This window comes from Acipenser ruthenus, chromosome 34 (genome assembly GCF_902713425.1).
Source record: "Acipenser ruthenus chromosome 34, fAciRut3.2 maternal haplotype, whole genome shotgun sequence".
NCBI lineage: Eukaryota > Metazoa > Chordata > Actinopteri > Acipenseriformes > Acipenseridae > Acipenser > Acipenser ruthenus.
In genome coordinates this window covers 785,001-811,595 of record NC_081222.1, presented here as the reverse complement: position 1 = coordinate 811,595, position 26,595 = coordinate 785,001, and the positions used below count along the sequence as shown (strand labels likewise).

Below are 26,595 nucleotides of genomic sequence, written 5' to 3'. Positions count from 1 at the left end.
ATACTCGTATTTTCCGAGAAATTTGAAGTTGTTCGGTATTAATTAAATGGCATAAAACTTGTAAATTACTTCCCTCCTTTTGCACAATTATCGAGTCATCAATCGATAACAGTGTGACAGTGTTAATTAATATAGAACCTGCCGTGATCAAACTAACCAAAAACGAATTTGTATTTTTAAGCGATCGATTGTAAAGGTGTTGGAAGGTCGGCTTTTCTTGTTTTGGAATCAAAATGTTAATGAACAGATTTATTTGATACCTGCTTCTTAGAGGCAATTACTGAGGAAACATGGGCACGGCCCCTGGTTTGGGCACAGGGTCTTACCGACAGAGGGAATGTCCCCCAGGTGATCCTCTCCCTCCTCGGGGTTCAGCAGATCAGTCTTACTCTTCTTGATCGTGGGTCTCCTCCGAGAGCCTGCAGCAAAGCCAAGACTTCAAACCTCACACACTCACAGTGCCACAGCCACAGCCTCATGCGCACACTCACACACTCACACGAATACACTCAGACACACACATTCACACTGCCTGTCTAGCTCAGGACCTCACACACCAACATTCTCAATTACACTGGTGCTTCAAACGGTTTGGTGATACTGACTCAGTTCCACAGAGTTTGTTCAAGGAGTTGCGTCGCAGTAAAAGATCAAATAAATACCATCAAAGGGCATCCTATCATCCGGGTCCGTCTCATCCTCAGCCAGGATCACTTCTTCTAGGTGAAATAAGAAACAGTTAAATCAAACCTGGGCACAGCGAGAGCTTGACTGAGGGAGAGAGGGAGGGAGGGAGGGAGGGAGGGAGGGAGGGGGAGCGAGACAGAGAGCAACCCCCAGTCAAACGCTGCACTGCTGAAACAAAAAAAGATCTGTATATATATATTAGAGAGCATTGTTGTATAGCTCCACCTGATGGAGGCACGCTACGTGTGTTTTTGTTTTGTTTTCTTCTAATCCAAATGTTTTTTAAGAAAATAAAATGTATGATGTTGCTGCACAATATCAGTGGTCATGACTTAAGAATATAGAAGAGTTTTTTCTTGTCCCATCTCCACAAATATCAACAATCAAGCGAGGTATGCATGAATGGTTTACTATTACTAAGAACTGTTTGCAGAGACATTCTTGTGCCTGTGCGCGACGTACCTGCTTTACAGATCCACTCCAGGTAGCCGTTGAGCTCCCTCTCGATCTGCTGCTGCCGCCGCAGTTTCAGGAACTCGCTCCTGTTCTCAACCCTCTCCCTCTCTTTGGCAAACTCCCTGAAACACAGGGAGACAAGGGGAGGTTTAGCTTGCAGTCCAGCGGGCAGCGCTTCACAACGAGAAAGTCAAAACAACTTCTAGAAAAAACAGGGATGTGCAACAAAGGGAAAGCCATGTCAGGATGCTTATAAAGCACGGGGTGCTGTCTCACAGTTCCGTGTCTGAAAACTGCAAGATGTTTCTGTTACAGTTTTCTGTCAGCTCTCTCAAACTCAGCATTTTGTTCAAGATTTAAAGAAACATTACCGACCATATGTAACCATAAGACCTAGTTAGTTTTTGGGGTACATAAGCAAAATCACTGTTTTTTGGGAAGAGCTGTATCTTACTGTACATGAACAAATCAGGTGGGTTATATGAATGGAGTGGGATCCATGCAACCCTCTGCCAGCCTCTGGAAGGGTCTTCACTTCAAGTCACGTGGAGCAGAGACCCTCGTTTGCACACCTCTGTAAACGTGTACACTCCCTGCCTCACAGCTTTCGATCCTAACGCAATCTCTATGAATCACACCAGGAGGGGGCCGAGAGGTGCATTTATCATGCTTTCTACAGTCGCCAAGCCCTCTCGCTTGAGTGTGAATAAATATGGAGCGAGATGAATGACTTGAGAGAACCGAGCATTAATTAACACAGCAACGAGACACTGGCTCGCTCTCCCTCTCCCACAGCTCCCGAGCACAGCGCTGGGACAGACACCAGCCTACTTATGCACCCTTTTAAAAAGACCCTGTACGTACTGCATTTGTGGACGTGGGTTTTGTCATAGGGCTGAAGTTGTAAGCTATAAAATGTTTATCAGTAACACGGAAAAATTGTAAAAAGTAGTAGTTAAAAGAAACATTCTAAACAAACATATTTTCCAAAGCTGTACAACTGCGTGTTATCTAGAGCTCGTTGACATAAAGTAGGTTCACATTTAAGCAAACAAAAATAAATGGCACTCCACCAAAAACCTTTAAGAACCCTGGTAAGCAGACACTTAGAGAAACTAATCTCCGGATCTCAGCATTTCAGTAATATCAGCATTTAAGTAAGTGTTTGAACTTCGTGGCTGGAGCACCAGGCTGCCAGCTGTTATCTCATAAACAGATGTTCATTTTCTTATTATAATCCTTATAAAAATGTACCACAGTATTTTGCATGGTATTGTTTGCAGTTTTCCCATGATTATATAACGTATTTACCATAATTTATCCTTGTTTGCCATGGGTTTTTTTTAATATGCTTTACCATACCTCTCTGTGCTTTACAACGCTTCCCTATGCTTTACCATACCTCTCTGTGCTTTACAATGCTTCCCTATGCTTTACCAGACCTCTCTGTGCTTTACAATGCTTCCCTATGCTTTACCAGACCTCTCTGTGCTTTACAACGCTTCCCTATGCTTTACCATACCTCTCTGTGCTTTACAATGCTTCCCTATGCTTTACCATACCCCTCTGTGCTTTACAATGCTTCCCTATGCTTTACCAGACCTCTCTGTGCTTTACAATGCTTCCCTATGCTTTACCATATCCCTCTGTGCTTTACAATGCTTCCCTATGCTTTACCATACCTCTCTGTGCTTTACAATGCTTCCCTATGCTTTACCAGACCTCTCTGTGCTTTACAATGCTTCCCTATGCTTTACCAGACCTCTCTGTGCTTCACAATGCTTCCCTATGCTTTACCAGACCTCTCTGTGCTTTACAATGCTTCCCTATGTTTTACCAGACCTCTCTGTGCTTTACAATGCTTCCCTATGTTTTACCAGACCTCTCTGTGCTTTACAATGCTTCCCTATGCTTTACCAGACCTCTCTGGTTTTACAATGCTTCCCTATGCTTTACCAGACCTCTCTGTGCTTTACAATGCTTCCCTATGCTTTACCAGACCTCTCTGTGCTTTACAATGCTTCCCTATGCTTTACCAGACCTCTCTGGTTTTACAATGCTTCCCTATGCTTTACCAGACCTCTCTGTGCTGTACAATGATTCCCTATGCTTTACCATGCTTTCACATGATATTGCAGTTACTGTACAGTATGTGTTTGGTCACCACTGGGAGGGTCTAGCTGTAGGTGTGGATTTGTTAGGCTCGATGGGGCTCTATTGCCACACTTACCCAGACAGGACACCCAGCACCAGATTCAGCATGAAGAAGGAGCCGATGATGATGAGCGGGATGAAGTATAACCAGTTCCAGGCATTCCCTGAGGCGTCATTGCTCTGTGGAGACAGACAGACACAGGGATTGAAAGACAGCTACAAGCAGTGCAGTGTGATAGTGCGTGAGTGAGTGACTTAACCCAGGGAGACCAGACAGCAGCTGATATAATCTACAATACTGCATGACTTGGTAGAGGAACTTGAGGAGAGAGAGAGCTCTGGAAACCTCGTCAGCCCTCAGGGGACAGTGCTCAGCATCCAGACAACCCGCTAACAGAGTCCATGGCAAGCTGGACAAGGCACCTACAATAGAGGCACAGAAGAGGCTGAATCCGAGTGTGTCAGATTTAATCTTGAAGAGCCCTTCTGAGTCTGCCCCCCCCAACGTGACTCTGAAAATAGGTCAGACAGTGCATGTAAAGCACTGCGACCCTCCTAGAACAGAGACTCTGCTCTGCACTGTACTGACAGAGACTGCACTGTTCTGCAAGAGACTGCACTGCACTGACAGAGACTCTGCACTGTACTGCACTGACAGAGACTCTGCACTGTACTGACAGAGACTGCACTACACTGACAGAGACTGCACTGCACTGACAGAGACTCTGCACTGTACTGCACTGACAGAGACACTGCACTGTACTGACAGAGACTCTGCACTGACAGAGACTCTGTACTGACAGAGACTCTGCACTGTACTGCACTGACAGAGACTGCACTGCACTGACAGAGACTGCACTGCACTGACAGAGACTCTGCACTGTACTGCACTGACAGAGACTCTGCACTGTACTGACAGAGACTGCACTACACTGACAGAGACTCTGCACTGTACTGCACTGACAGAGACACTGCACTGTACTGACAGAGACTCTGCACTGACAGAGACTCTGTACTGACAGAGACTCTGCACTGTACTGCACTGACAGAGACTGCACTGCACTGACAGAGACTCTGCACTGTACTGCACTGACAGAGACTCTGCACTGTACTGACAGAGACTCTGCACTGTACTGCACTGACAGAGACTGCACTGCACTGACAGAGACTCTGCACTGTACTGCACTGACAGAGACTCTGCACTACACTGTACTGACAGAGACTCTGCACTGTACTGTACTGACAGAGACTGCTCTGTACTGGAGCACTGCATCATCTCTGTGTGCTCGCCTCTCTGGCTGTCTCTATTTGTGGAATCAATTCCATAAACCTCTGCAATACCGCCTGTGAACCAGTTTTGTTATTGTTTTTAATGTATCACTTTTATGGGATTCAAGCGCCCTCAGGTTCAGAAGCATTGATTCCTCCGACCCCCATTGAGTGTGAATAATATTATTCAAAAGAATCAATTACAAAAGGGTCGATTCCTTATGAGTATACAGCAAAAGCAGCCTTCACAGTGGTCAGTGAACTAAATCATTGCACAAAAAAACAAAAACAACAAGAAAACAAAATTCTAAAATCTCCTATCACCAGTGAGCTGTCAGAAAATCTCCATGGAGCTCTGACACTCTGACGCTTCTCAACCGAGCCACAAGACAAGTTCACGTTGCCAGCACTATGATGACTAATTCATTACATCAGACACTTCTTTGTCTGACTTCAGCAGACAGCGCTATTAGTCCCTAACCTTCCCAGAGTGCTAAATTCACAAACAAGAAGTAGACATGGTTAACAAACAGTGTTTAGCATCCTTGTTGAACCTAGCATCATACGTCATGGATATGATTACCTCCCTTTTTCATGTGAAACTTTACAAGGGTATTTATTGGAGCCTGCATGAGATGGGAGTATGTGGATCAGCGTAAGACTGGCTGCCGAGACCTGTGGACAATGGAACATTAGAGGATCAGCTTCCAATGTGTGGGTAGGAGAGAACCCTGCATGTCCGGCTACCCTGAAGCACATTCTCGCAGGATGTAAGGTGGCTCTGAGCCAGGGTCGCTTCCCTTGGCATCATGAGCAGGTGCTGCGATACTTGGCATTAGCACTGGAGGAACAGTGTAACAAGATCAACAGCTCGCTGCCAGTATCAGCAATAGCTGCACACAGAGAACGACATCCCTGCATCCAGGACAGCATCCAACAGGAAAGGGGATTAGAACTGAGAGTCGCCTGGGACAACTGGAGGCTGCTAGAGATTGGAGAATGCAGGCACATGCTGCTCAGCGCCTTATTTTCCCATTCGAGATTGCTACAGATACCCTTCGACCTGACACTGCCCTGTGGTCAGTCTCAGCATTCCTGTTCTCCTGGTGGAGCTGATTTCTAAACACTTGAACACACTGCCTTCCTCCTGCCCATCCGACCCCAGGTGTCCCAGCTAAGCCTGCCTCCCCTCCCCAGTCTCGGCTGCTTTCTTGGAGTGTTCTTGAAGCAGCAAGGACAGCACACGGCAGCGGTGTGTCCTCTGTCTGAGAGTGACCCATATATCCTGGTCGGCCGCGCTGCAGCTATTAGAGGCAGATTCGCTGTCAGGAAAGTGAGCAGCGAGACATTATCCCTGGTAATGAAGCCGCCATCGATCACACTTCACCCAGCCAGCCCGCCTCCCTGCCCTCCCCGTCCAGCAGCAGCTGTGTGAAGGGCTGGAAGGAGACACTGTACTGCTGGAAGCAATTATGGAGCTATTCACAGAGCAGTCAGGAGTTTGAATAAAGTGTTAAAACTACTGATCTGGTAGAAGAGTAGAAAGTCTGAAGCTGGAATGTTTTTGTTGGGATGTGCTTTCATAACTATTCACAGTAATGTTCTGTACTGTATTACATTGAATACAAACAGTACAAGCTATTTCCTTTATCTTGCACGTTTACACTACAGCCCCTTTTGAGTGTATACAGTATGTGTTTTACCTTTGCAGTCCAAAATGAAACTGCTTTTTGTAGGCTTTGCAGAACAGCTGAGTGATTTTTTAAATGAATAATAATATGTAGCCTGTCCACACACTAGTGAGTTCCGATGAACTGGCGCATGGTTTCGGGTCACACGTCAAGGCAGCTTGTTTTGTGATTTTGAGGTTTTGCGTTACGCCAGCACTTTGCTCGGTGCATCATTATGGAGCGATTGACATGCTGAGCTGGTAGCAGCCTGATTAATTACTGCCTGCTCGGATAACTGATCACTGCAATCCCAGGCAATAACAGCTCATTTTGTCTGATTGACCAGGGGCAGAGCATTGAAGGTTCACCAGCCATTGCAGAGCAGCGGCCCAGTGTTTGACACTGATTCTAGCCCTAGCAAAATCAGTTTGTTCTCGGATTATTGTTGATTTGGGAGGGGAACTGAAGCCTGCACTGGGATCCACTGAGCTGCCTTGAGAATAGGAGGCTGGAACCAGCTTCTCACACTTGCTCCGGTGCACTTTAAAGGGTTGCATGGTTACACAGGAGAAAAAGAAAAAATGTTAGGGTTTCTAAATGAGAAATAAACACTCAACTGAACCTGGACCACATTACTGAGCTGCTGAACTGAACCTGGATCACATTACTGAGCTGCTGAACTGAACCTGGACCGTTTCTCACCCTGGCAATAGAAAAGGCAATTCCATGCTTTGTAAAAAATACAGAAATGTGTTTTGTCTTTTGAATAAAAACACACACACCCCTCAGACAATTTATATATTGCCAATGCTTTCCAATCTATTCTACTGAACAGTCCTGTCCTCAATCGGAAAGCTTTTATTTTTAAATCTCTTGTAAAATTATGAGAGAATCAATACAGACGAAAACAGAGTCTAATTTATGAGGCTGTCGCATCGGGCTCTGTGTCGCAAATCATTTATTATCTATCTTCTCTGTGCAGGAAGTACTACTACTACTAATAATAATAATAATAATAATAATTAGGACAATCTTGATGCAGAAGTTGATCTTGGTAAAGTAATTCTCTGAATCAATTTGTTTAGATTTAAACAAGCTTCCTCACATTGTACTTTGAGAGGCGGTGATGTTGAAATGCAGCCAGTAGGGGGTGTAGAGGCATAACATTTGTTAAGTTAGGATTTGAACCCCAATCCCCAGTAATGCGCCCTTCCCCCCATTCCAGATCGACAGTCAGTTCTCATCACATGACCGCACTCTCCAGTGGCCTCTGCTTCGTGTTTACTGCAGTGCCTTTTTTTCTATTAAAATTTGATAAGCTTTTTGTATAGTGAATGCAGGAATGTCTCTGGGTAAAATAAAAACATGAGTATTAAAAATAGAATGATGGAGAGACATGGAGGGAAAAGAGGAGGGGCTGAGAGTAAGAGAGAGCAGGGAAAGCAGGGAGAGAGGTGCAGGGAAACAGAGATGAAGGGAAGTGAAGGAGCGTTGACTGGAGAATCATACAGAGCTGTGGATAATCAATAGAAAGTGCAAGGCTAGGAGCACAATGGTCACATATCAGGGATGGCAATAAGACTCCCATTGCATAGCAGTTTGATCCATTCCCAGTTTTACTGAGAGTTTAATCACGGTTTCACTACTGTATTCACTGTTTTTATTTTTTATTTTTTAAGTACAAAACTGCAATAGCAAGTGAACATTAATTTTGACTATGTGTTTAATAATTAATATTCTGTCCTGGATCACATCTAGGGAAGCCTTTTAAGTTAGTCCCAATTGTGTCTGGATTAACACAGCCACTTTTATATCTGACTTTATATATATATATATATATATATATATATATATATATATATATATATATATATATATATATATATATATATATTTATCATTTAAACCTTTTTCTGTACATCCAAAAATAATAAAAATACATTATATATAATACAGGGAGGAAGGCTATATTTGCATCCTGAGCCATTCGGAAATAAAGGCATAATACCACAGTAGTGACGTCAAAAAGTGATAATTCCTCTAGAGGAAAATACACTTGAACTTTGACCCATTCGACTCCTCGAGACCATCACTTTCAATTCAAACACAAAATGTCTCGTTTTCAATCACTCGACAGCACCCACAGTACAGAAATTTTCATTAATGAGCAACAAAATGAGAAAACATAAAAAAATGATATAAAGCTGGTACATTCGTATCTCAGAGAAACTAGAGAGGAACGGGAAATTAAAACAAGGTAAAGGCAATCATCCAAATAAAGCTGAAGCTCTAACGGATAATGACAGAACGTCTGTACAGCACTGAAACACAACGTTTAATAAAAAAACAACTGTACTGCTGAACCTCGTCTTCTTTAATATCAGCATCACAAGGGTATCCATGTATTATAAAAAATAATAGATGGGTCTCTACAGGAAAACAATTCCATCTCGGGTTTCTGTGACAGTTTATAAACTCCACCTTCGCTCTCGTAATTTATGATATCACAGAAACCCTAGATGGAATTATTTTCCTGTAACTCACTGAAGCCCATATATATATATATATATATATATATATATATATATATATATATATATATATATATATATATATATATATATATATATATATATTAGTATATATACATTCAGTTAATTTAACTGCTTCAGAGTTGCTACAGTATCAATGCATTGAATAAAAAAAATGTCCCAGTTTTTCACTCTGGCAATCTAGCAACCCTGTGCAGAACAACAACAAGAGCAAGGCCCCTGCCTGGGTAATGCTGCAGAGCTGCAGGCTGCTCTGGGCTGTGTGAGTGAGTGAGTGTCTGTCTGTGTGTGTGTGTGAGTAAGTGTCTGTCTCTGTGAAAGTGCGTGAGTGAGAGTGTGTGTGTGTGTGTGAGTGAGTGTCTGTCTCTCAGTGTGTGTGTGTGAGTGAATGTCTGTCTCTGTGTGTGTGTGTGTGAGTGAGTGTCTGTCTCTGTGTGTGTGTGCGTGCGTGAGTGAGAGTCTGTCTGTGTGTGTGTGTATGTTCATCTCCTGCTGTTTCTAAATTTAACCTGAATCACAGTGAGTCCCTTCTGAGAGGAGACGGGCGGTCTTGGGTTTGTGCGTCACAGACAGGTGCCTTTCAGAGCAGTGAAGATGGACTGGAGGGAGAGCTGCTGCACTTGGGGGCTGTACCGGGGGAGCTGATTAGAGGAGAGGCTGGGGTGGGGGAGGGGGGAGTTAGATTGCATTGTAACACATTTAAACTTTTAAACATATTTTTTTGCTGTGTTTTTACTGTGGGGCGCTTTTATAAGGGTGGGTGTGCTTTGAAGAGGGACATTTCAGCAGTGCATGTTTCATATACTATAGGTTTGGAGAGCAACATGAAGTCATGATGTGACGATGATGCTTCCAGGAGTTCAAGTGAGTCTAATTTTGCTTGTGTGGATCTCGTATTGGTGGGGTGCGAATATGCTTTTTAATTGTTACCTGTGCTTTACCACGCTTTCCCTTTGCTGTGGGACACTAGGATAAGGCTGAGGCTCTTGCTGTGTCACGCTCTGGTCTGCTCCAGCCAATCGCTTTCTCAGCCCAGATCACCAGCGATCTGCACTGATTTATTAGTGCAGGCGCCCACCACTGTTCTCATTACTCTGAGTGCTTGACTCACCGGGGGAGTGCAAAAAACAAATGTGAAAACTGCTGAATGTGGCTGTGCCACCGGGTTTGCTGCTTCCATGAAATACATGGAAATGTCGTCAAGCAGACGATCGTGTCCGCTAGTGCCTTCTCCTGTCTGCTGTCTCTCAGTTAGATTACTGGAATGCTTTGTTTGCTGGACTTCCCCATTTCAAATTACGAAGGCTCTAACTATATAACTATATAATTATGAACTGTGCATGTATGTGTCAGTCAGGCAGGGATTGCGCCTCCCTGTGGAAGCTGTGTGAGCAGCACTGTATCATTGTGAGCAGAGTGTTATTGCTGAGAGGTCAGGAGTGAGGTAGAGAGGTGAGCGGCTGTTTTGACTTTGTTAATTCCGTAGGAATAAAACCCTGTGTCCAAGAATTGTAGGATTATAAATCACATACCAGAAATGTAGCCAATCGATCTGTCTTATGGTGTGTACAGATTGTCATGTCTTACATTAACAAAAGACTCACATAGTAGAGAAGGTCGGTCCAGCCCTCCATGGTGATGCACTGGAAGACGGTGAGCACAGCGAACAGGATGTTGTCGAACTGGGTAATGCCGTAGTTGGGTCCGATCCAGTACCCTCGGCACTCTGTCCCGTTGGGACACAGCCGGGACGGGAGCTCCTTCCCGCAGGGGTAGTCCTCTCGCCTCTCCCCTGAAACACACAACACGCACTTACTGGTGACACTGGTGGATTAACCGTCAGTGATTCACTCAATACAACGAGTCAGTTTAATACAAATGCTTTATTAAACTTCAAAATCAGCATGCAATATGAAAATGGCATTTTAATATAATTACCAAGCCTTTGTATACCTAACCTGAGATGACATCATTCTTTAGCAATTCTTTCTTTTGTAACTGTTTTCCTGTATAGCTTGGGACCCTCTTGGCCCATCTAATAAACATCATGCATTTGACACACACACACACACCCTGCTAATAAGATATATTACTACAAGAGATTAAACAGAAGAGACACCAACAACCTCCGTATATCAAACCCAAATAAGGGATGTGTCCTTATCAGTAACTTTCCACAAGCTGGCCTTTACACTGAATTTAAGGAAATACCCAGACAAAGCATTGCAACATAGAAAATAGAAGAACATTACAAAAAACACTTTTTACTTCTAACAAGCTCGCACACACATTAGAAATCAAGAAACCTAGCTCAGACAGATTTCAGATCGTCCCAGACTGTCCCATACTCACTTGTGAAGATGTCGAAGCAGGTGGTGTGAAACTTGCCCATGTAGAACTCCAGCCCGATGATGGCGAACATGAGGATAGCAAAGAACAGGAGCAGCCCGATCTGCAGCAGAGGGATCATGGCCTTCATGATGGACTTGAGAACCACTTGTAAACCTGGAGAAGAACACGAGCAGAGAGGGAGTGTGAACTCGCTATACAGGCACACACACACACTGACTCAACAATCAGTTATCGTGATAACGTGCTCATAATTTAGTTGGGATTATTTATTGTACTCAAAAATGAATCTTGTTTCTGACAGGCATTGAAATCTAAGAAGGATCAATGCCACTGCTGCCTACATGTCTGGTTCCTCTCTCTTCGTGTTGACAGTGTTATGACTTTATTCTTAAATGTGAAAAGCAGAAGAAAAAAGAAACAGTGTTTGTGAGAGAGAAAGCGGAGTTGAAACATGATTTAAGATAATCGTGTGTGTGTGTGGCGATTGTGCAGCACAGTAATGACGAAGCCTCTATCTCACATACTCGGGATTCCTGACACAAGCTTGAGGGGCCGCAGCACTCGCACTGCCCGCAGAGTTCGCAGGTCAAAGTCCGAGCCCGCCGTCGCCAGGATGCTGCGAGGAGAGACAGAGACAGCAAGTCAAAAAGATTTACAATAAAATACAAATAAAAATCCAGACCCATCTCGCCCAGTTGTGACACATCCCCAGACATCGAGGCAATCAGGCCTAAGCACCTGGAGCCAGAGTAACTTCCCATTAGGTGCCCCTTGACAAGGAGAGGCCTGAAATACTGACTGAACTGTGGAGCCAGCCCTGTCAGCACCACTCCCACTCGAGCTGGGCAATCCTCTGTCTCCACTCCTCAACAGAATAGAAACAGCCTTCACAATAGGGTCACCTCTTCATACAAAGTCATATCTGTGAGTTAATTTACTCGTAGTCTTCACCTTCCTTCCTTGTCTCTGATACAGTACACAGCTGCTCTACACTCACTCCCAGACTCTGATGTATACACTAAATATATCTGAATACATTGATGTCTTATTCTGTCCACGGTGGCTCAGTTGTAAGGTGACCACACTGAAGTTGGTAGGATTCTGTCCAGGTGACTGCACAGTATTTTTGCACAGTATTTCTGCAGTTTTCCCCCATGCTTTTTTCCATGGTTCTGCTATTTACCATAGTTTACCGTGGTTTGCCATGCTTTACAATACCTCTCTGCTTTAGATTGCTTGCCTATGCTTTGACCATGCTTTCAGTGTGCTTCATTACACTTTGCCATGCTTTTACTATGGGAAACTTTTAAAATGATTGTCGTTTATCATGCTGCCAGAACCCCTTGATATATTAACAGTCCTTTTACTTCTTTTTTAAGTACAGTGGGGGTATAAATGATTCCTTGTGTTACACTGTCACCGCCGTGGCAAATCGACTTCATTCCTTCTAAACGAAGGCACAGGCAGCTTGTCAGAAACTGCGCTCTCTCTGCTCAGCACTTCCTGCACAGGTGAATGTCTCTCAGGTGACAGTGTTGCAGGATGAGGTGTGGTTTTTGTAATGTTCTTCTATTTTCTATGTTGCTATGCTTTGTCTGGGTATTTCCTTAAATTAAGAACATAAGAACATAAAAAAAAAGTTTACAAACGAGAGGAGGCCCCATTCGGCCCATCTTGCACGTTTGGTTGTTAGTAGCTTATTGATCCCAGAATCTCATCAAGCAGCTTCTTGAAGGATCCCAGGGTGTCAGCTTCAACAACATTACTGGGGAGTTGGTTCCAGACCCTCACAATTCTCTGTGTAAAAAAGTGCCTCCTATTTTCTGTTCTGAATGCCCCTTTATCTCCATTTGTGACCCCTGGTCCTTGTTTCTTTTTTAATCCCACTAACTCAAACTGGGGCAGAGATGAGAGAATGAGAGAGAGAGAGAGGGAGACAGAATCCCAGTCATGATGTTAATTCTGGTAAGAGCCAATCAGCAAGTGTAGCCTGATAACTGTCCACATAATGTTAATTTCAGTAAAAGCTCATTCATTAGGGACTGTGATATACAATCTGAACCTCCACTCAATCAATAAGCATTTAACTCAACCAGCAAAAAAAATCTTGAGTAAGCTAAAAAAAAATGGAATTATGTTCCTGCCGGACACCATTAGCTCTTTTTTTCTTCTTGTGACTCAGTAATTCTAATTATTATCAGGACTGTTACAATAGCGATGTATTAGGGAAGTACTGAAGCGTTTGCAGACCTGCCTTTACGACAGTCTTGGCTGAAGCAGCAATGGCAGCACTGACCTCTTGAACAATCTCAATTCAACAAAATGAGACAGGTCTAGTGTAAATGCTGAAACGCACTTACCGGATCAACTTTAGAGCTTATGAAAGCTGGCAATTACACACTGCTGCAATAATAAGAGTGATACGCAGTTTACTGTCTGTATGTGAACTATTAAGAAAGTCCTATTTACTATATGGAGGTGTAGTAACACAGAACCTCAATATACAGCATTCACTTTTATGTATTTTAAATGACAAATCTGCAGTCTTCAGTTGAACTGTGCAATTAAGGAAGGAGAGGTAGATATGTTTCAAGCCAGCGGTGGGGAAATCACGTGCTGCATGCGGCCCCTTAGGGGTCCTAAAATGACCCTCACCACCTTACCAAGTTTATACAAAAAAAAATAAAAAACGGCAGAAAAACAAGCTGTTGATGGTAAGCAGGAGTGAAACATTGAAACCGTGTTTCTGCCCCAGTCCCAGGATCATTTATGCAGGGAGGGAGGGTCTCTTATTATCGATGTGATTCACACAGTCTAGCTTTACTATACCAAACCAGTGTAAAAAACACACACAGAGTGTATTATGAACAGCGTAACCAGACATTAGAAAAACGTAACGACAAGAGGTCCTGCATGCTTTTTAAATAATCACACACATTAACACCTAACACGTCCTGGACTGATGATACGTTTTCTTAACTTTTTTGGTGTAAATGAAGTTCCGAGATTGTGTTTTCTTATCAGTCAGTGCAAGTGGTGTTCAGATTATTAAACTATAATAATATCATACAAAGCACAGTCTCTCCTTTACCCACTGCCTTATTTTACAAAGCATTTCTAACAGTTACATGACAATCATAACATTGTCACTGTTTTGTAAATATTTATTAGTTGTTAGTGAAATTAACGAAACAAAAAAAGAAATTATTTTGTAGAAGGTTAAACCTTGAAGATATTGTATTTTTAGAAAAACATTGTTTATCTTTAAAACTGCAAGTTTTAATAGTCAAGTCTCACCATGAGAATGAGTGGCGCGTTGCTAGCAGATGGCTGTTGTTAGTAATTTTAATTTGTGCGACACTTTTACTGCAGTGAAATTAGGAAGAGAAGGTTTGAGTTAGCCATAGCGAAGAGCTTTTAAAATGGATACATTTGTGACAAGAGTCAGTGGAAAGGGTGTCGGAGAGTCAAACACACCAGCTGCTTCAATAAGAGGAGAAATAAGAGGAACATTAGCAAGAGAGATCTCTCTGCTGAGCTGTCCGAAACTATGGTCTCCCAAAAGTCACATTAATGGCAGCAACTGCACATTACTTTGAATTATATTTGTTATTCAATTGAAATGGTAACACTGCTTATATTTCAGTGAGTGAATGTATTTTGGATGAGTTCTTTATGTATTTGAATTGCAAGTTTCTGACATTTGGATGTGTTGTTGGGTCTGGTGGCTCTCAGAGCTGTTTAGGGCCACACATGCAGCCCTTCCTTCCATTTCAGTTTTAAGCACTATAATAACACAACAAAGGGAGCTGTATATAAAGCAGCTCTACATGATCCACACAGAGGTCCGTTCAGCTGCTCTAAAGAGATGCTGTTTCAGAAAGCATGTTGGTTTACATACATCCCCACCACAGCTGTAAAAAACAAGCTGGAACTATATCGGTAACATGAAAGACTAGATCACCATGACCTACATACCGTTCTCCAATATCCCCAGGTCCTGATACTCTTAATAACTTGTGTAACCAGAATGCTCTACCCAGGGTGAATAAGCAGTGCTGCAGATATCGAAGAAACACAGTCAATCAATCTCTTCCATTCTCACCAGGTCTGAGGGGGATATTTACTGTTGTGATCTCAATACTAAAATACTATACAGGAAAGGTAAAGTACGGTGGCCAGTTGCATGAAACCCCTTCAGTTAAATTTCCCACTGAGTAGTATTTCCCTTTAAGTGTTCCTTGAGTTTTGCAGAAAGCAGCTTAACACCCTCGATAAGGGAAAATGTATCCTTAAGTGTTATACTTAGTAATACTTAAGGCTTTTCATGCAACCAGCCACAGTAGTGTAAAACAGGGGGAGAATACGGTAAGGAGGATCCAGTTTGATCTCAGTGTGTTGAAATGTGATTGTTTAACATGACAGAGAGAGGTGTCTTTTTAGATTTAACTAGGTTACAGACTGCAGTTTTGATAAAGTATCAGGGGCTGCGTACCAGCACATTCCAGATGTCTGTTTTCCAAGCAATCAGATATTTGCCCACTTTAATACCCTAAAACTGCTTGATACCTCCATCGCACTGCTGAAATACACCAACGTGTGGAGGCTCCTCCTCCACACATTCAGGCTCTGTATGAGCAGTCCTGAGACCTGCTGCACTGGGAAAGCTGGTGCATTTTGCAGATGCATTTTAAGAAATGCAGATGAATTGGAAAAGGCAGTGGCACTCAGGAGAGTTCTCGCGCTCACTTTAGAGATCAGTGAGTGATGTTTGTTTCACAAAAAGCTATCGCTGCAGAGAGAGTGGAACTGGGTCAGGACTACAGAGCTGAGCACAGCCCTTCACCTTAAAGGGACAGAGCCCCGATGAGGAGCCCCAGCTGCTCCCCATTCGGAGGAAACAAAGTGGCTTTAGCATGGCAGCTCCTCCTGCTGTTCCATGAAACCTTACAATCAGGGGTTAGTTCATAAACAGTGAGGACCCGATCTGATCATTAAGGAAGAGGGATGGCATTTTTGTTTCTAGACCTGATGCACTGACCTTGACTTACAGTAGCTTCCATGTATGCTTCAAGTTCTCATCTGCTTGTGGGTTTCGTGTCTCATCATTAGTGTCGGTAGCTGCATGCCAACCATTGCCTAACCATGTGGTGTGCCGACTTATCAATACACACAGTGTGCACAATACACACTGTGCACAATACACACTGTGCACAATACACACACTGTGCACAATACACACTGTGCACAATACACACACTGTGCACAATACACACTGTGCACAATACACACACTGTGCACAATACACACACTGTGCACAATACACACTGTGCACAATACACACATTGTGCACAATACACACTGCACAATACACAGTGTGCACAATACACACTGTGCACAATACACCCAGTGCACAATACACACAGTGTGTACAATACACACACTGTGCACAGTACACACTGTGCACAATACACACAGTGTGCAATCATGCAGCACACACAGGGTACTGCACTCATACAGTATGTAGAGTCTGTTTCAATTTCACAAGGGCAGCTTTGATGCATTTTCAAGTTTTTAAGTCGGGCCAGGAATACTACACTATTAATATGTTAGCTGTGATGTGCTTTGATGTGACAGGAAAGGGATGCTGTGGAAACATTAATATACTCCTGTATAGTGTGTCAGTGTGTGTGCCTCAGTGTGTGTGTGTGTATGAGTCTGTGTGTCTCAGTGTGTGTGTGTGTGTATGAGTCTGTGTGTCTCAGTGTGTGTGTGTGTATGAGTCTGTGTGTCTCAGTGTGTGTGTATGAGTCTGTGTGTCTCAGTGTGTGTGTGTGTGTATGAGTCTGTGTCTCAGTGTGTGTGTGTATGAGTCTGTGTCTCCGTGTGTGTGTGTGTGTGTATGAGTCTGTGTGTCTCAGTGTGTGTGTATTATTATTATTATTATTATTATTATTATTATTTATTTCTTAGCAGACGCCCTTATCCAGGGCGACTTACAATTGTTACAAGATATCACATTATTTTTAAATACAATTACCCATTTATACAGTTGGGTTTTTACTGGACCAATCTAGGTAAAGTACCTTGCTCAAGGGTACAGCAGCAATGTCCCCCACCTGGGATTGAACCCATGACCCTCCGGTCAAGAGTCCAGAGCCCTAACCACTACTCCACACTGCTGCCCTCAGTGTGTGTCTCAGTGTGTGTGTGTGTGTATGAGTCTGTGTGTCTCAGTGTGTGTGTGTGTGTATGAGTCTCTGTGTCTCAGTGTGTGTGTGTGTGAGTCTGTGTCTCAGTGTGTGTGTGTGTGTGAGTCTGTGTGCCTCAGTGTGTGTGTGTGTGTGTGTATGAGTCTTTGTGTGTATATGAGTCTGTGTGTCTCAGTGTGTATGTGTGTCTCAGTGTGTGTGTGTGTGAGTCTGTGTCTCAGTGTGTGTGTGTGTGTGAGTCTGTGTCTCAGTGTGTGTGTGTGTGTGTGTATGAGTCTGTGTCTCAGTGTGTGTGTGTGTGTGTATGAGTCTGTGTCTCAGTGTGTGTGTGTGTGAGACTGTGTCTCAGTGTGTGTGTGTATGAGTCTCTGTGTCTCAGTGTGTGTGTGTATGAGTCTGTGTGTCTCAGTGTGTGTGTGTGTCTCAGTGTGTGTGTATGAGTCTGTGTGTCTCAGTGTGTGTGTGTGTATGAGTCTGTGTGTCTCAGTGTGTGTGTGTGTGAGTCTGTGTCTCAGTGTGTGTGTATGAGTCTGTGTGTCTCAGTGTGTGTGTGTATGAGTCTGTGTGTGTGTGTGAGTCTGTGTGCCTCTGTGTGTGTGTGTGTGGGATCAGTGCAGTACAGTGCAGTGTGTGTGGGAGCAGTGCATTGTGTGTGGGTGCAGTGCAGTTTGTGTGTGTGTAGGAGCAGTGCAGTGTGTGTGGGAGCAGTGCAGTGTGTGTGTGTGGGAGCAGTGCAGTGCAGTGTGTGTAGGAGCAGTGCAGTGTGTGTAAGTGCAGTGCAGTGTGCGTGTAGGAGCAGTGCAGTGCAGTGTGCGTGTAGGAGCAGTGCAGTGCAGTGGCTGCAGGAACAGTCCTCAGCTCTCAATGTATCTTATTAAAGTCCCTTTGACAGCAGCACGCCAATGGGTCTCTTCCCATTCACCAGGTCTCCATGGCAACCGGCCATTTTCTCATTCACACAGTTTCCACGGTTACGAGCCTCTTCTCATTCATAACTGTTTCCACGGCAACAGGGCCCCGGCTCATTGATACAATCTCAGGGAATCATCAGAATTCAGGAGCCGTTCGAAGCTCCCCAGTGATGGGGGGGGGGGGCTCTTTTATTTCTATGATTTTGATTTGAAAGGTTTGGAATTTCTCACTCTTCTTCTGCTAAACAGTAAGACAGCCTCAGACACACGCACACCATGGGATATATTCAGGCAATGTGCTGAGCTGCGAGCTGGTCACATGGGCCCGCTGTGTGCCCTTCTCCCTCCCACTCACACTCACATCTCCTTCAGCTGCTGCCGTGGCAGGCTGTCTTCCATTGTACCTGGCAAGGCTCGGAGTGGCATGTGTGCGCCCAGCAGGGACCCCTGTCCACTCAGGACTCGCACACTGTTTGCCAGCTTTCCAGAGGAATGATTCATCACTGCTGACCTGACTAGAAGTGTGTCTTTTAATCTGCAGATTGTCAGCTTGGTGTATACTGTGATCATGAATGAGATTTATACAAAGTGTGCAAAAAAACTCTGTAGAAAACCTGTTAAACAAATAAGAGGTCACCAGACAAACCACTCGACCCACACTGCCTCCCTCCCTCCCAGTCCCTCAGCTCTAACTCCTCGGACATCCAGTCTGACGTGACTTTCTGAAAAAAGCTTCATTCAATTCATTAAAACTTCAGTGAAGCCCTGTTTCTCTGATGCTGCACCCCGGCCTTGCTTTGAAGAGGTCGTTTTGAGGGTCAGTTTCTATTAAACACCGTTTCCATTGCAGAGTGGTGTGCCTTTCCATCTTTCAGTGTTGTTTAATTAGACACGCCACACCCTTTTCATACAGGAGACTTCCAACCGAGCTCACAGCCAGTAAAGCTGGACTGGGCAGTGAGGCTCTAGGGTCACACAGGGTCAGGTCTGGCATGGCCGCTGTGTCACAGTGGAGGAGGGAGCTGCACAATCAGCTATTAGAAGAATGATAAGACTCCAAACAAGAGGCCATCACAAAGAGACCGCCATACAGAAAGATACATCATCACCACAACCACCACCACCGCTCACACACACACACACACATATCACCACCACCGCTCACACACACACACCACTCACACACACACACACACATCACTACCACCGCTGACACACACACACACATCATCACCACCACCACTCACACACACCACTCACACACGCACACACATCACTACCACCGCTCATACACACACACCACTCACACACACACATCACTACCACCGCTGACACACACACACACATCATCACCACCACCACTCACACACACCACTCACACACGCACACACATCACTACCACCGCTCACACACACACACCACTCACACACACACATCACTACCACCGCTCACACACACACACATCATCACCACCACCACTCACACACACCACTCACACACACACACACATTACCACTCACACACACACACACACACACACACACATACAGCTATGGCCAAGAGTTTTGCGTCACCTAGAGTTTTAGGATTGCAACATAATTAAAAGAAACTACATGAACATAATTTAGATCTTTTATTTAACATCATGTTAAACATCCATTTTTTTTTTTCAGTTTTTCGTTAAGTCTATGGAAAACTACAAAGCAGTATGTAATTTAAAATGTCAACGTAACATTATGCAGCAGGTTTCATTCGACTTGATGAAGCAAAAAGAGTTCATTCTCTTGGGTGATGCAAAACTTTTGGCCCTAGCTGTAGAATGAATGCACAGATTCTGTAGGTATATATTACTATTGCACGCTGTTCTACTTAGTGGTGAGTTACGGAGTCAGTCTGACACATTGAGGACGATGCAGTAGCGTCTTTCTATAAATACAGCCATGCGAGACCCCACTGGGAATGCAGCCGCAGGGCACCAGTCCCTGCCAGCTCCCCCAGTTCAGGCAGGAGCGGAGAAGAACAAGCTGCTGCCAGGCAGACTCACTCAGACACGGGTTCAATACGCAGCGGAACCAGCAAAGCTTTGAGCTGACACTGGCAGAATGCTGCTGTACTCCCTGATTCAAGCTCCCAATCGAAACCCTCCAAGCAGGAAGATTGCATTCGCTTCATTCCTACAGTGTATTCATTTGAAAAAAATCTTAAGACCTTCATGCGTGAAAATAGATGAAAAAAGTAGTTTTGGACACATAATAAATATTTATTTTCATGATCTGTATTTCTTTTTTTCCCCCATTGTTGTATAAATATATATATATATATATATGTATCCGTCCTCATATGAGGTCACGGTGCATGAAAGGGTTAATGATAAACGTGTGTTTATTTTGGTCGATGCTCTGAATATTATTATGCTCATTTGATTCACTTGCTTGTGCTGCTTCTTGACCAGGCCTCCTCCCTTGAAAAAACAAAGCGATTTTAATCTCAATGGCACTTTGCTGGTTAAATATACACTGTAGGTTAAATAAAAGAATCCAAATAAAACGCCCTGCTTGTATCTGTGAAGATCAGGGCGGGTCTAGGAAGCTGTGAGAACGCTTCACGCTCTCAGAAGCTGCTGTCTCAGCTGCGCTTTCAGAGTGTGAAAGTGTGGACCTTCTAATGGAAAGCTGTTTCCAGGGAGTATGGGAGGAGAGGAGGAGTGCGGCTGCAGGGAATTCAGGTGATAGATTGTTGCCACGCTGCAGCCCCTGGGGGTGCAGTCAGTGTAGTGGTGTGCTGCTCAGGTTGTGTGCGCCTTATTCATTTATTAACTAATAAAACAAACTCATTCATTATCTCAGAACACGGGGAGCCTCCAGTCATGAGATAACGCCAGACCAGGATACAAACCCAAAGAAAGCCCTGCGTTCAAACCACAAAACCTAATCAACAACAGGAATACAACATCTCACACTCCCTCTGTCCTCCCCTCTCCCCTCACTCTCCCTCTCAGTCCTCTCTCCTTCCTCCCCTCTCACTCTCGCTCTCTCAGTCCTCTCTTTCCTCCTCTCTCTCTCTGTCTCTCTCAGTCCTCTCTCCTTCCTCCCCTCTCACTCTCTCTCTCTCAGTCCTCTCTCCTTCCTCCCCTCTCTCTCTCTCTCAGTCCTCTCCTTCCTCCCCTCTCACTCTCTCTCTCAGTCCTCTCTTTCCTCCCCTCTCACTTTCTCTCAGTCCTCTCTTTCCTCCTCTCTCTCTCTCTCACTCTCTCTCTCTCACTCTCTCTCTCTCTCAGTGCTGAGCTCAGCAGTCTCTCCTCACTCAGCTGACACTCAGGGAGTAATCGGGCCACAGCAAGTCACATGGCAGCGACTCCACCAGCGCTGCTCTCCCCCTCCCTCCATAGACCTGCACATGCACTGCATGCTGTCCTTCATTAGCTTTGTGTCTGTATCTATCTGCAGGACAGAGACTGCTGTACCGTTAAAATAAATACATAAACTATCTCCCCCCTCTCTCCTTCTCCCTCCCCTCTCTCTCTCTCCCTCCCCCTCCTCCTCCTCCCCTCTCTCTCTCTCTCTCTCTCCCTCCCCCTCCTCCCCTCTCTCTCTCTCTCCCTCCCCCTCCTCCTCCTCCCCTCTCTCTCTCCCCCCCCCCCCCCCCCCTCTCTCTCTCTCTCTCTCTCTCTCTCTCTCTCTCTCTCTCTCTCTCTCTCTCTCTCTCTCCAGCTCCATTAGTGATGCACACTCAGCAAGTTTCATTCCCTAATGCTCTGCTCTCTGCCCAGATTCCATCACAGCCCTGTTTGGAACACAGGCTGACTTTGGATCATTTTTTATTCAATCTTTAAAAAAACATACATTTAAATAATTTGCTTGAATGTTTTGCCAATATCTCCATTTATACTAGAATGATACCACATTATATTCAGGGTCTGAACTAACAATGCCCCACCAGACCGCATCCGTGCTAGATCATGTCATTTAAAACTATCAGCTTGTATGTCTTGGTTTAGGAGTGTGAATGTCTATCTCGAGCAATCTCATATGAACGTAGTTATTGTTTTAAGAAAGCAACGTTATGTTTGACAGGCCAAGGGAGGTGCTGTGATATGAAACGAGTCCTGCTGTTCTCAGACTACCTGCTGGTGGATGGATGATGGACTCTCAAAAATGTAATAAGCAAAATAATACTGTGTTATGTGACAGGTCATTGACACACGAACACGTACACACACACACACACACGTACACACACACGCACGCTAGGTATGGTTGCATCACACAGCACACGCTGCATTACGTTGATACAGTAATTATTCATGCTGTCTCCTCACGGCATAGGCTCAGCACAGTGGAGGGGGAGCTGAATGAGAGTTTCAGAGCACCAGGCAGGCTGCTGGAGCTTAGTGCAGTGAAGGGGGAGGGGGTTATGTTATAAGGCCAGATGTAATTCTTATTATAAAATAATTAAAATGCTATTTGGAAAAAAGCAAACAAACACAAACATAAACCCAATAGATGCTGCATTTTTCAATTCTGTTTTATAATTCCTGAGCTGTAACAGAGCTTGACGATGTCATTTTTAACCCCCTCTAGCTGTAAGTTTTTGAATGTGGCGGGCAGGGGAGGCTGTGGGCTGGTACAGCTGACGGTGACTGATCTGTGTGGCAGAGCTGACGTCACTGCATCTCTGATGACAAAATGTAAACTTGTAACATTTCAAGAGTGCTAAATATAACATTTAATTAAACCACAAGGAGGTAGAGGGTCCAAGAGGCCGGAAAGCAGCTAAGAGAGTTCTGGGAATAAATCCGATGGGAAGTTGACGGCAGCACTCAGCACTAATACAATTAAAAAACACAAACAGAGGGAACGGGACAGCAGTGCAGGACCACGCTGACTGGCTCATTTCCCAGCTTTTCGTTTCTGTGTTTTTAGCTTTCATTACATTTTTCTGTGTGCCTAAAATACTCCCGCTTCAGCACAGTCGAGTGCTATTACAGGAATGTCAGGAGTGTCACGTTAACCTTTCTGTACTCTGCTTATACAGATGTGTGAATGACAGCCGCAATATCCTCATATTTAAAGACATGAGAAAAGATGGGCAAGGAACAGTTAACAGGACTTGGTCAGGTTATGTTAGTGGCATTCAAAAACAATACAAACAAGCTTACAGATTCTGATTAAGAGTTTAATAATGAACAGTCTGTCCTGGACCAGGACTAGTTTCTTAAGTCCAAGTTAGCCTTTTAAGTTAGTCCCAATTGTGTCTCTATTAATATATATACAGTATATGATATACAGCAGTCTCTGGCTAAGAGAACACCCCTCGGGAAGCAAGCAAAGCATATACTCTTAGCTGAAGTGTTCTCTAAGACAGAATTGACCGCCGGACACAATATGCCAAGGCCAGTCCCGATATGAATCAATAAATACAAAGGTATTTATTACTTATGTCATGACGCACGTGCTTCAACATGTGAAACTGACAAATTGAATTAACAAACCCCCCTACATACGGTAACAATGCAGCAGTGGCTTTAACAGTAATTATGAATACAAGAATGAATTTGAACACAATGGTTATGAACACAGCACCGCCCGACACACGCTAGAAAATACAGCAGCAGCTCTAGATTACTCTCGCTATGTCAGTTTTGAAAAGATTGAATAAACCATTTGAATGTGAGTTTGATAATGATGAGTTATCAGGTTACAAACAGAACTGTAACAACGAATCGCTGTCGGTGCCAAAAAGGTGTTGTTTAAGCGAGGTTCCTGTTCCTTTAGGTGGAGCATTTACAACGGTTCCCTAAGCCGAAGTGTGCTCTCAGGATTATATACACACAGGTCATTTACCTGCTTCAGAGCTGCTACAGCGTCCGTGAATTGAAGGAAGTACATTTTCACTGTGGCAATCTGGTAACCCTGTGCATGCAGCAGGCTGTCCCATCCCAGGCCATGGTTAACTGATCAAACAGGGACGCTGGTTAGGTTCAGTTCATCAAGGTCACCAGGTCCAGTTTAAAATAAAAATCAAACGAGCAGAGAGGCAGCAGGGGGGTGGGGGTTATTTCATCTTCAAAGCAAGACAGGACTTGAAAGAAGAAACTAAATGGAAATGTGAAATGAAAGGCAGCCGACGCAGCGCCCGACACTGCAGTGAGCGAGGCCCTGCATACGCTTGAAGACACTTCCACTGGGTAACACTATCAAATCCACAATGAAGTCCGACTCAATACCACAGGAATAATGTTGCCGTGTCGCTCACAGTGAGGACAGACGGGCGTGTTACCCTCAGCTCAGGGCTCAGCTCAGCGAGGTGTGAAGTATCGCTCACACTGAGGACAGACGGGCGTGTTACCCTCAGCTCAGGGCTCCAGTCAGCGAGGTGTGAAGCATCGCTCACAGTGAGGACAGACGGGCGTGTTACCCTCAGCTCAGGGCTCCGCTCAGCGAGGTGTGAAGCATCGCTCACAGTGAGGACAGACGGGCGTGTTACCCTTAGCTCAGGGCTCAGCTCAGCGAGGTGTGAAGCATCGCTCACAGTGAGGACAGACGGGCGTGTTACCCTCAGCTCAGGGCTCCGGTCAGCGAGGTGTGAAGCATCGCTCACAGTGAGGACAGACGGGCGTGTTACCCTCAGCTCAGGGCTCCGCTCAGCGAGGTGTGAAGCATCGCTCACAGTGAGGACAGACGGGCGTGTTACCCTCAGCTCAGGGCTCAGCTCAGCGAGGTGTGAAGCATCGCTCACAGTGAGGACAGACGGGCGTGTTACCCTCAGCTCAGGGCTCCGGTCAGCGAGGTGTGAAGCATCGCTCACACTGAGGACAGACGGGCGTGTTACCCTCAGCTCAGGGCTCCGCTCAGCGAGGTGTGAAGCATCGCTCACAGTGAGGACAGACGGGCGTGTTACCCTCAGCTCAGAGCTCCGGTCAGCGAGGTGTGAAGCATTGCTCACAGTGAGGACAGACGGGCGTGTTACCCTCAGCTCAGGGCTCCGCTCAGCGAGGTGTGAAGCATCGCTCACAGTGAGGACAGACGGGCGTGTTACCATCAGCTCAGGGCTCCGCTCAGCGAGGTGTGAAGCATCGCTCACACTGCAGACAGACGGGCGTGTTACCCTCAGCTCAGGGCTCCGCTCAGCGAGGTGTGAAGCATCGCTCACAGTGAGGACAGACGGGCGTGTTACCCTCAGCTCAGGGCTCCGCTCAGCGAGATGTGAAACAGAGGGCTGTCACTTGAAGTGACAGACTGGTCTTCCATCAAGCCCGTTTACACATGCTGCACAGGAAAGCATGGTAAAGCACAGAGAGGTCTGGTAAAGCACAGGGAAGCATTGTAAAGCACAGAGAGGTGTAGTAAAGCATAGGGAAGCATTGTAAAGCACAGAGAGGTGTGGTAAAGCACAGGGAAGCATTGTAAAGCACAGAGAGGTGTGCTAAAGCATAGGGAAGCATTGTAAAGCACAGAGAGGTCTGGTAAAGCATAGGGAAGCATGGTAAAGCATAGGAGAGCATGGTAAAGCATAGGCAAGCATTGTAAAGCATATGGGGAGCACAGACATGAAAAGGCTAAGTTGTCAGTAAAATCCTTGACCAGTTTCCTAATTTAGTAAAGCTCTGTGTTTAAAGGCTTATTTTTCCGGTTTGTGGAAGGGCTCTGTAGTGTGGTCGGGTTCGTCTGGGTGATTGATCGTCTGCAGCAGAGTTAGATAGAGCAGCTTTACTGCAGCACAGGATCCCTTCCCTCGCCCCCACTCTCTCTCACACACACACACTCCCTCTGCATTCCTCATTCCTCTGCTTCATCTCTATCTATCCCTTCATTTACTCCCCTCTCTCTGTCTCTCTCTGTCTCTCTCTCTCTCTCTCTCTCTCTCTCTCTCTCTCTCTCTCTCCTGCTGCGTGAGGGCTTGGGGGAATGGAGACACACACACAGCCATTTGGTATAGTGCTGCTGAACAGACGAATCAGGCAGGCATGCAGACACTGCAACACTACATTACACCAGCACCAGCGGCCCCCATTACACCACGACCCTCCCTCCTCTCTCCCTCGCTCTCTCTCTCTCTCTCCCTCTCTCTCTGGTAGCCCAAGGATTATTCTCAAGACTCCCTTGAAAATGTAACAATAGGATGCAGGACCAGGTATTGCAAATGTTCTAGAGCAGTGTCAGTTTGTGTTCTTTTTTTGTGCCACAGGAACATGTAAATGTTCTTCAAACATGTAAATGTTCTTCATACATGTAAATGTACTTCAAACATGTAAATGTACTTCAAACATGTAAATGTACTTCAAACATGTAAATGTAAATGTTCTTCAAAATACAGATTCATCAAGCGGCAG

General features: G+C 44.9%; 1 protein-coding gene across 14 annotated transcripts in view; it reads right to left on the bottom strand.

The window, feature by feature from the left end:
* Window positions 1-26,595, bottom strand: part of LOC117402054 (voltage-dependent P/Q-type calcium channel subunit alpha-1A-like) — a 130,014-nt gene that overhangs the window by 69,621 nt on the left and 33,798 nt on the right. For 13 of the 14 annotated variants that reach the window (XM_059006892.1, XM_059006896.1, XM_059006894.1 and 10 more), the window contains exons 5-11: window positions 11,665-11,756; window positions 11,141-11,293; window positions 10,393-10,580; window positions 3,374-3,477; window positions 1,150-1,265; window positions 663-719; window positions 327-419 (exon numbers count right to left, since the gene is read on the bottom strand). In XM_059006892.1, the coding sequence (XP_058862875.1) occupies window positions 327-419; window positions 663-719; window positions 1,150-1,265; window positions 3,374-3,477; window positions 10,393-10,580; window positions 11,141-11,293; window positions 11,665-11,756 (803 nt within the window). The remainder of the gene's footprint in view (window positions 1-326; window positions 420-662; window positions 720-1,149; window positions 1,266-3,373; window positions 3,478-10,392; window positions 10,581-11,140; window positions 11,294-11,664; window positions 11,757-26,595) is intronic. The other variant, XM_059006893.1, reaches the window with a different exon arrangement.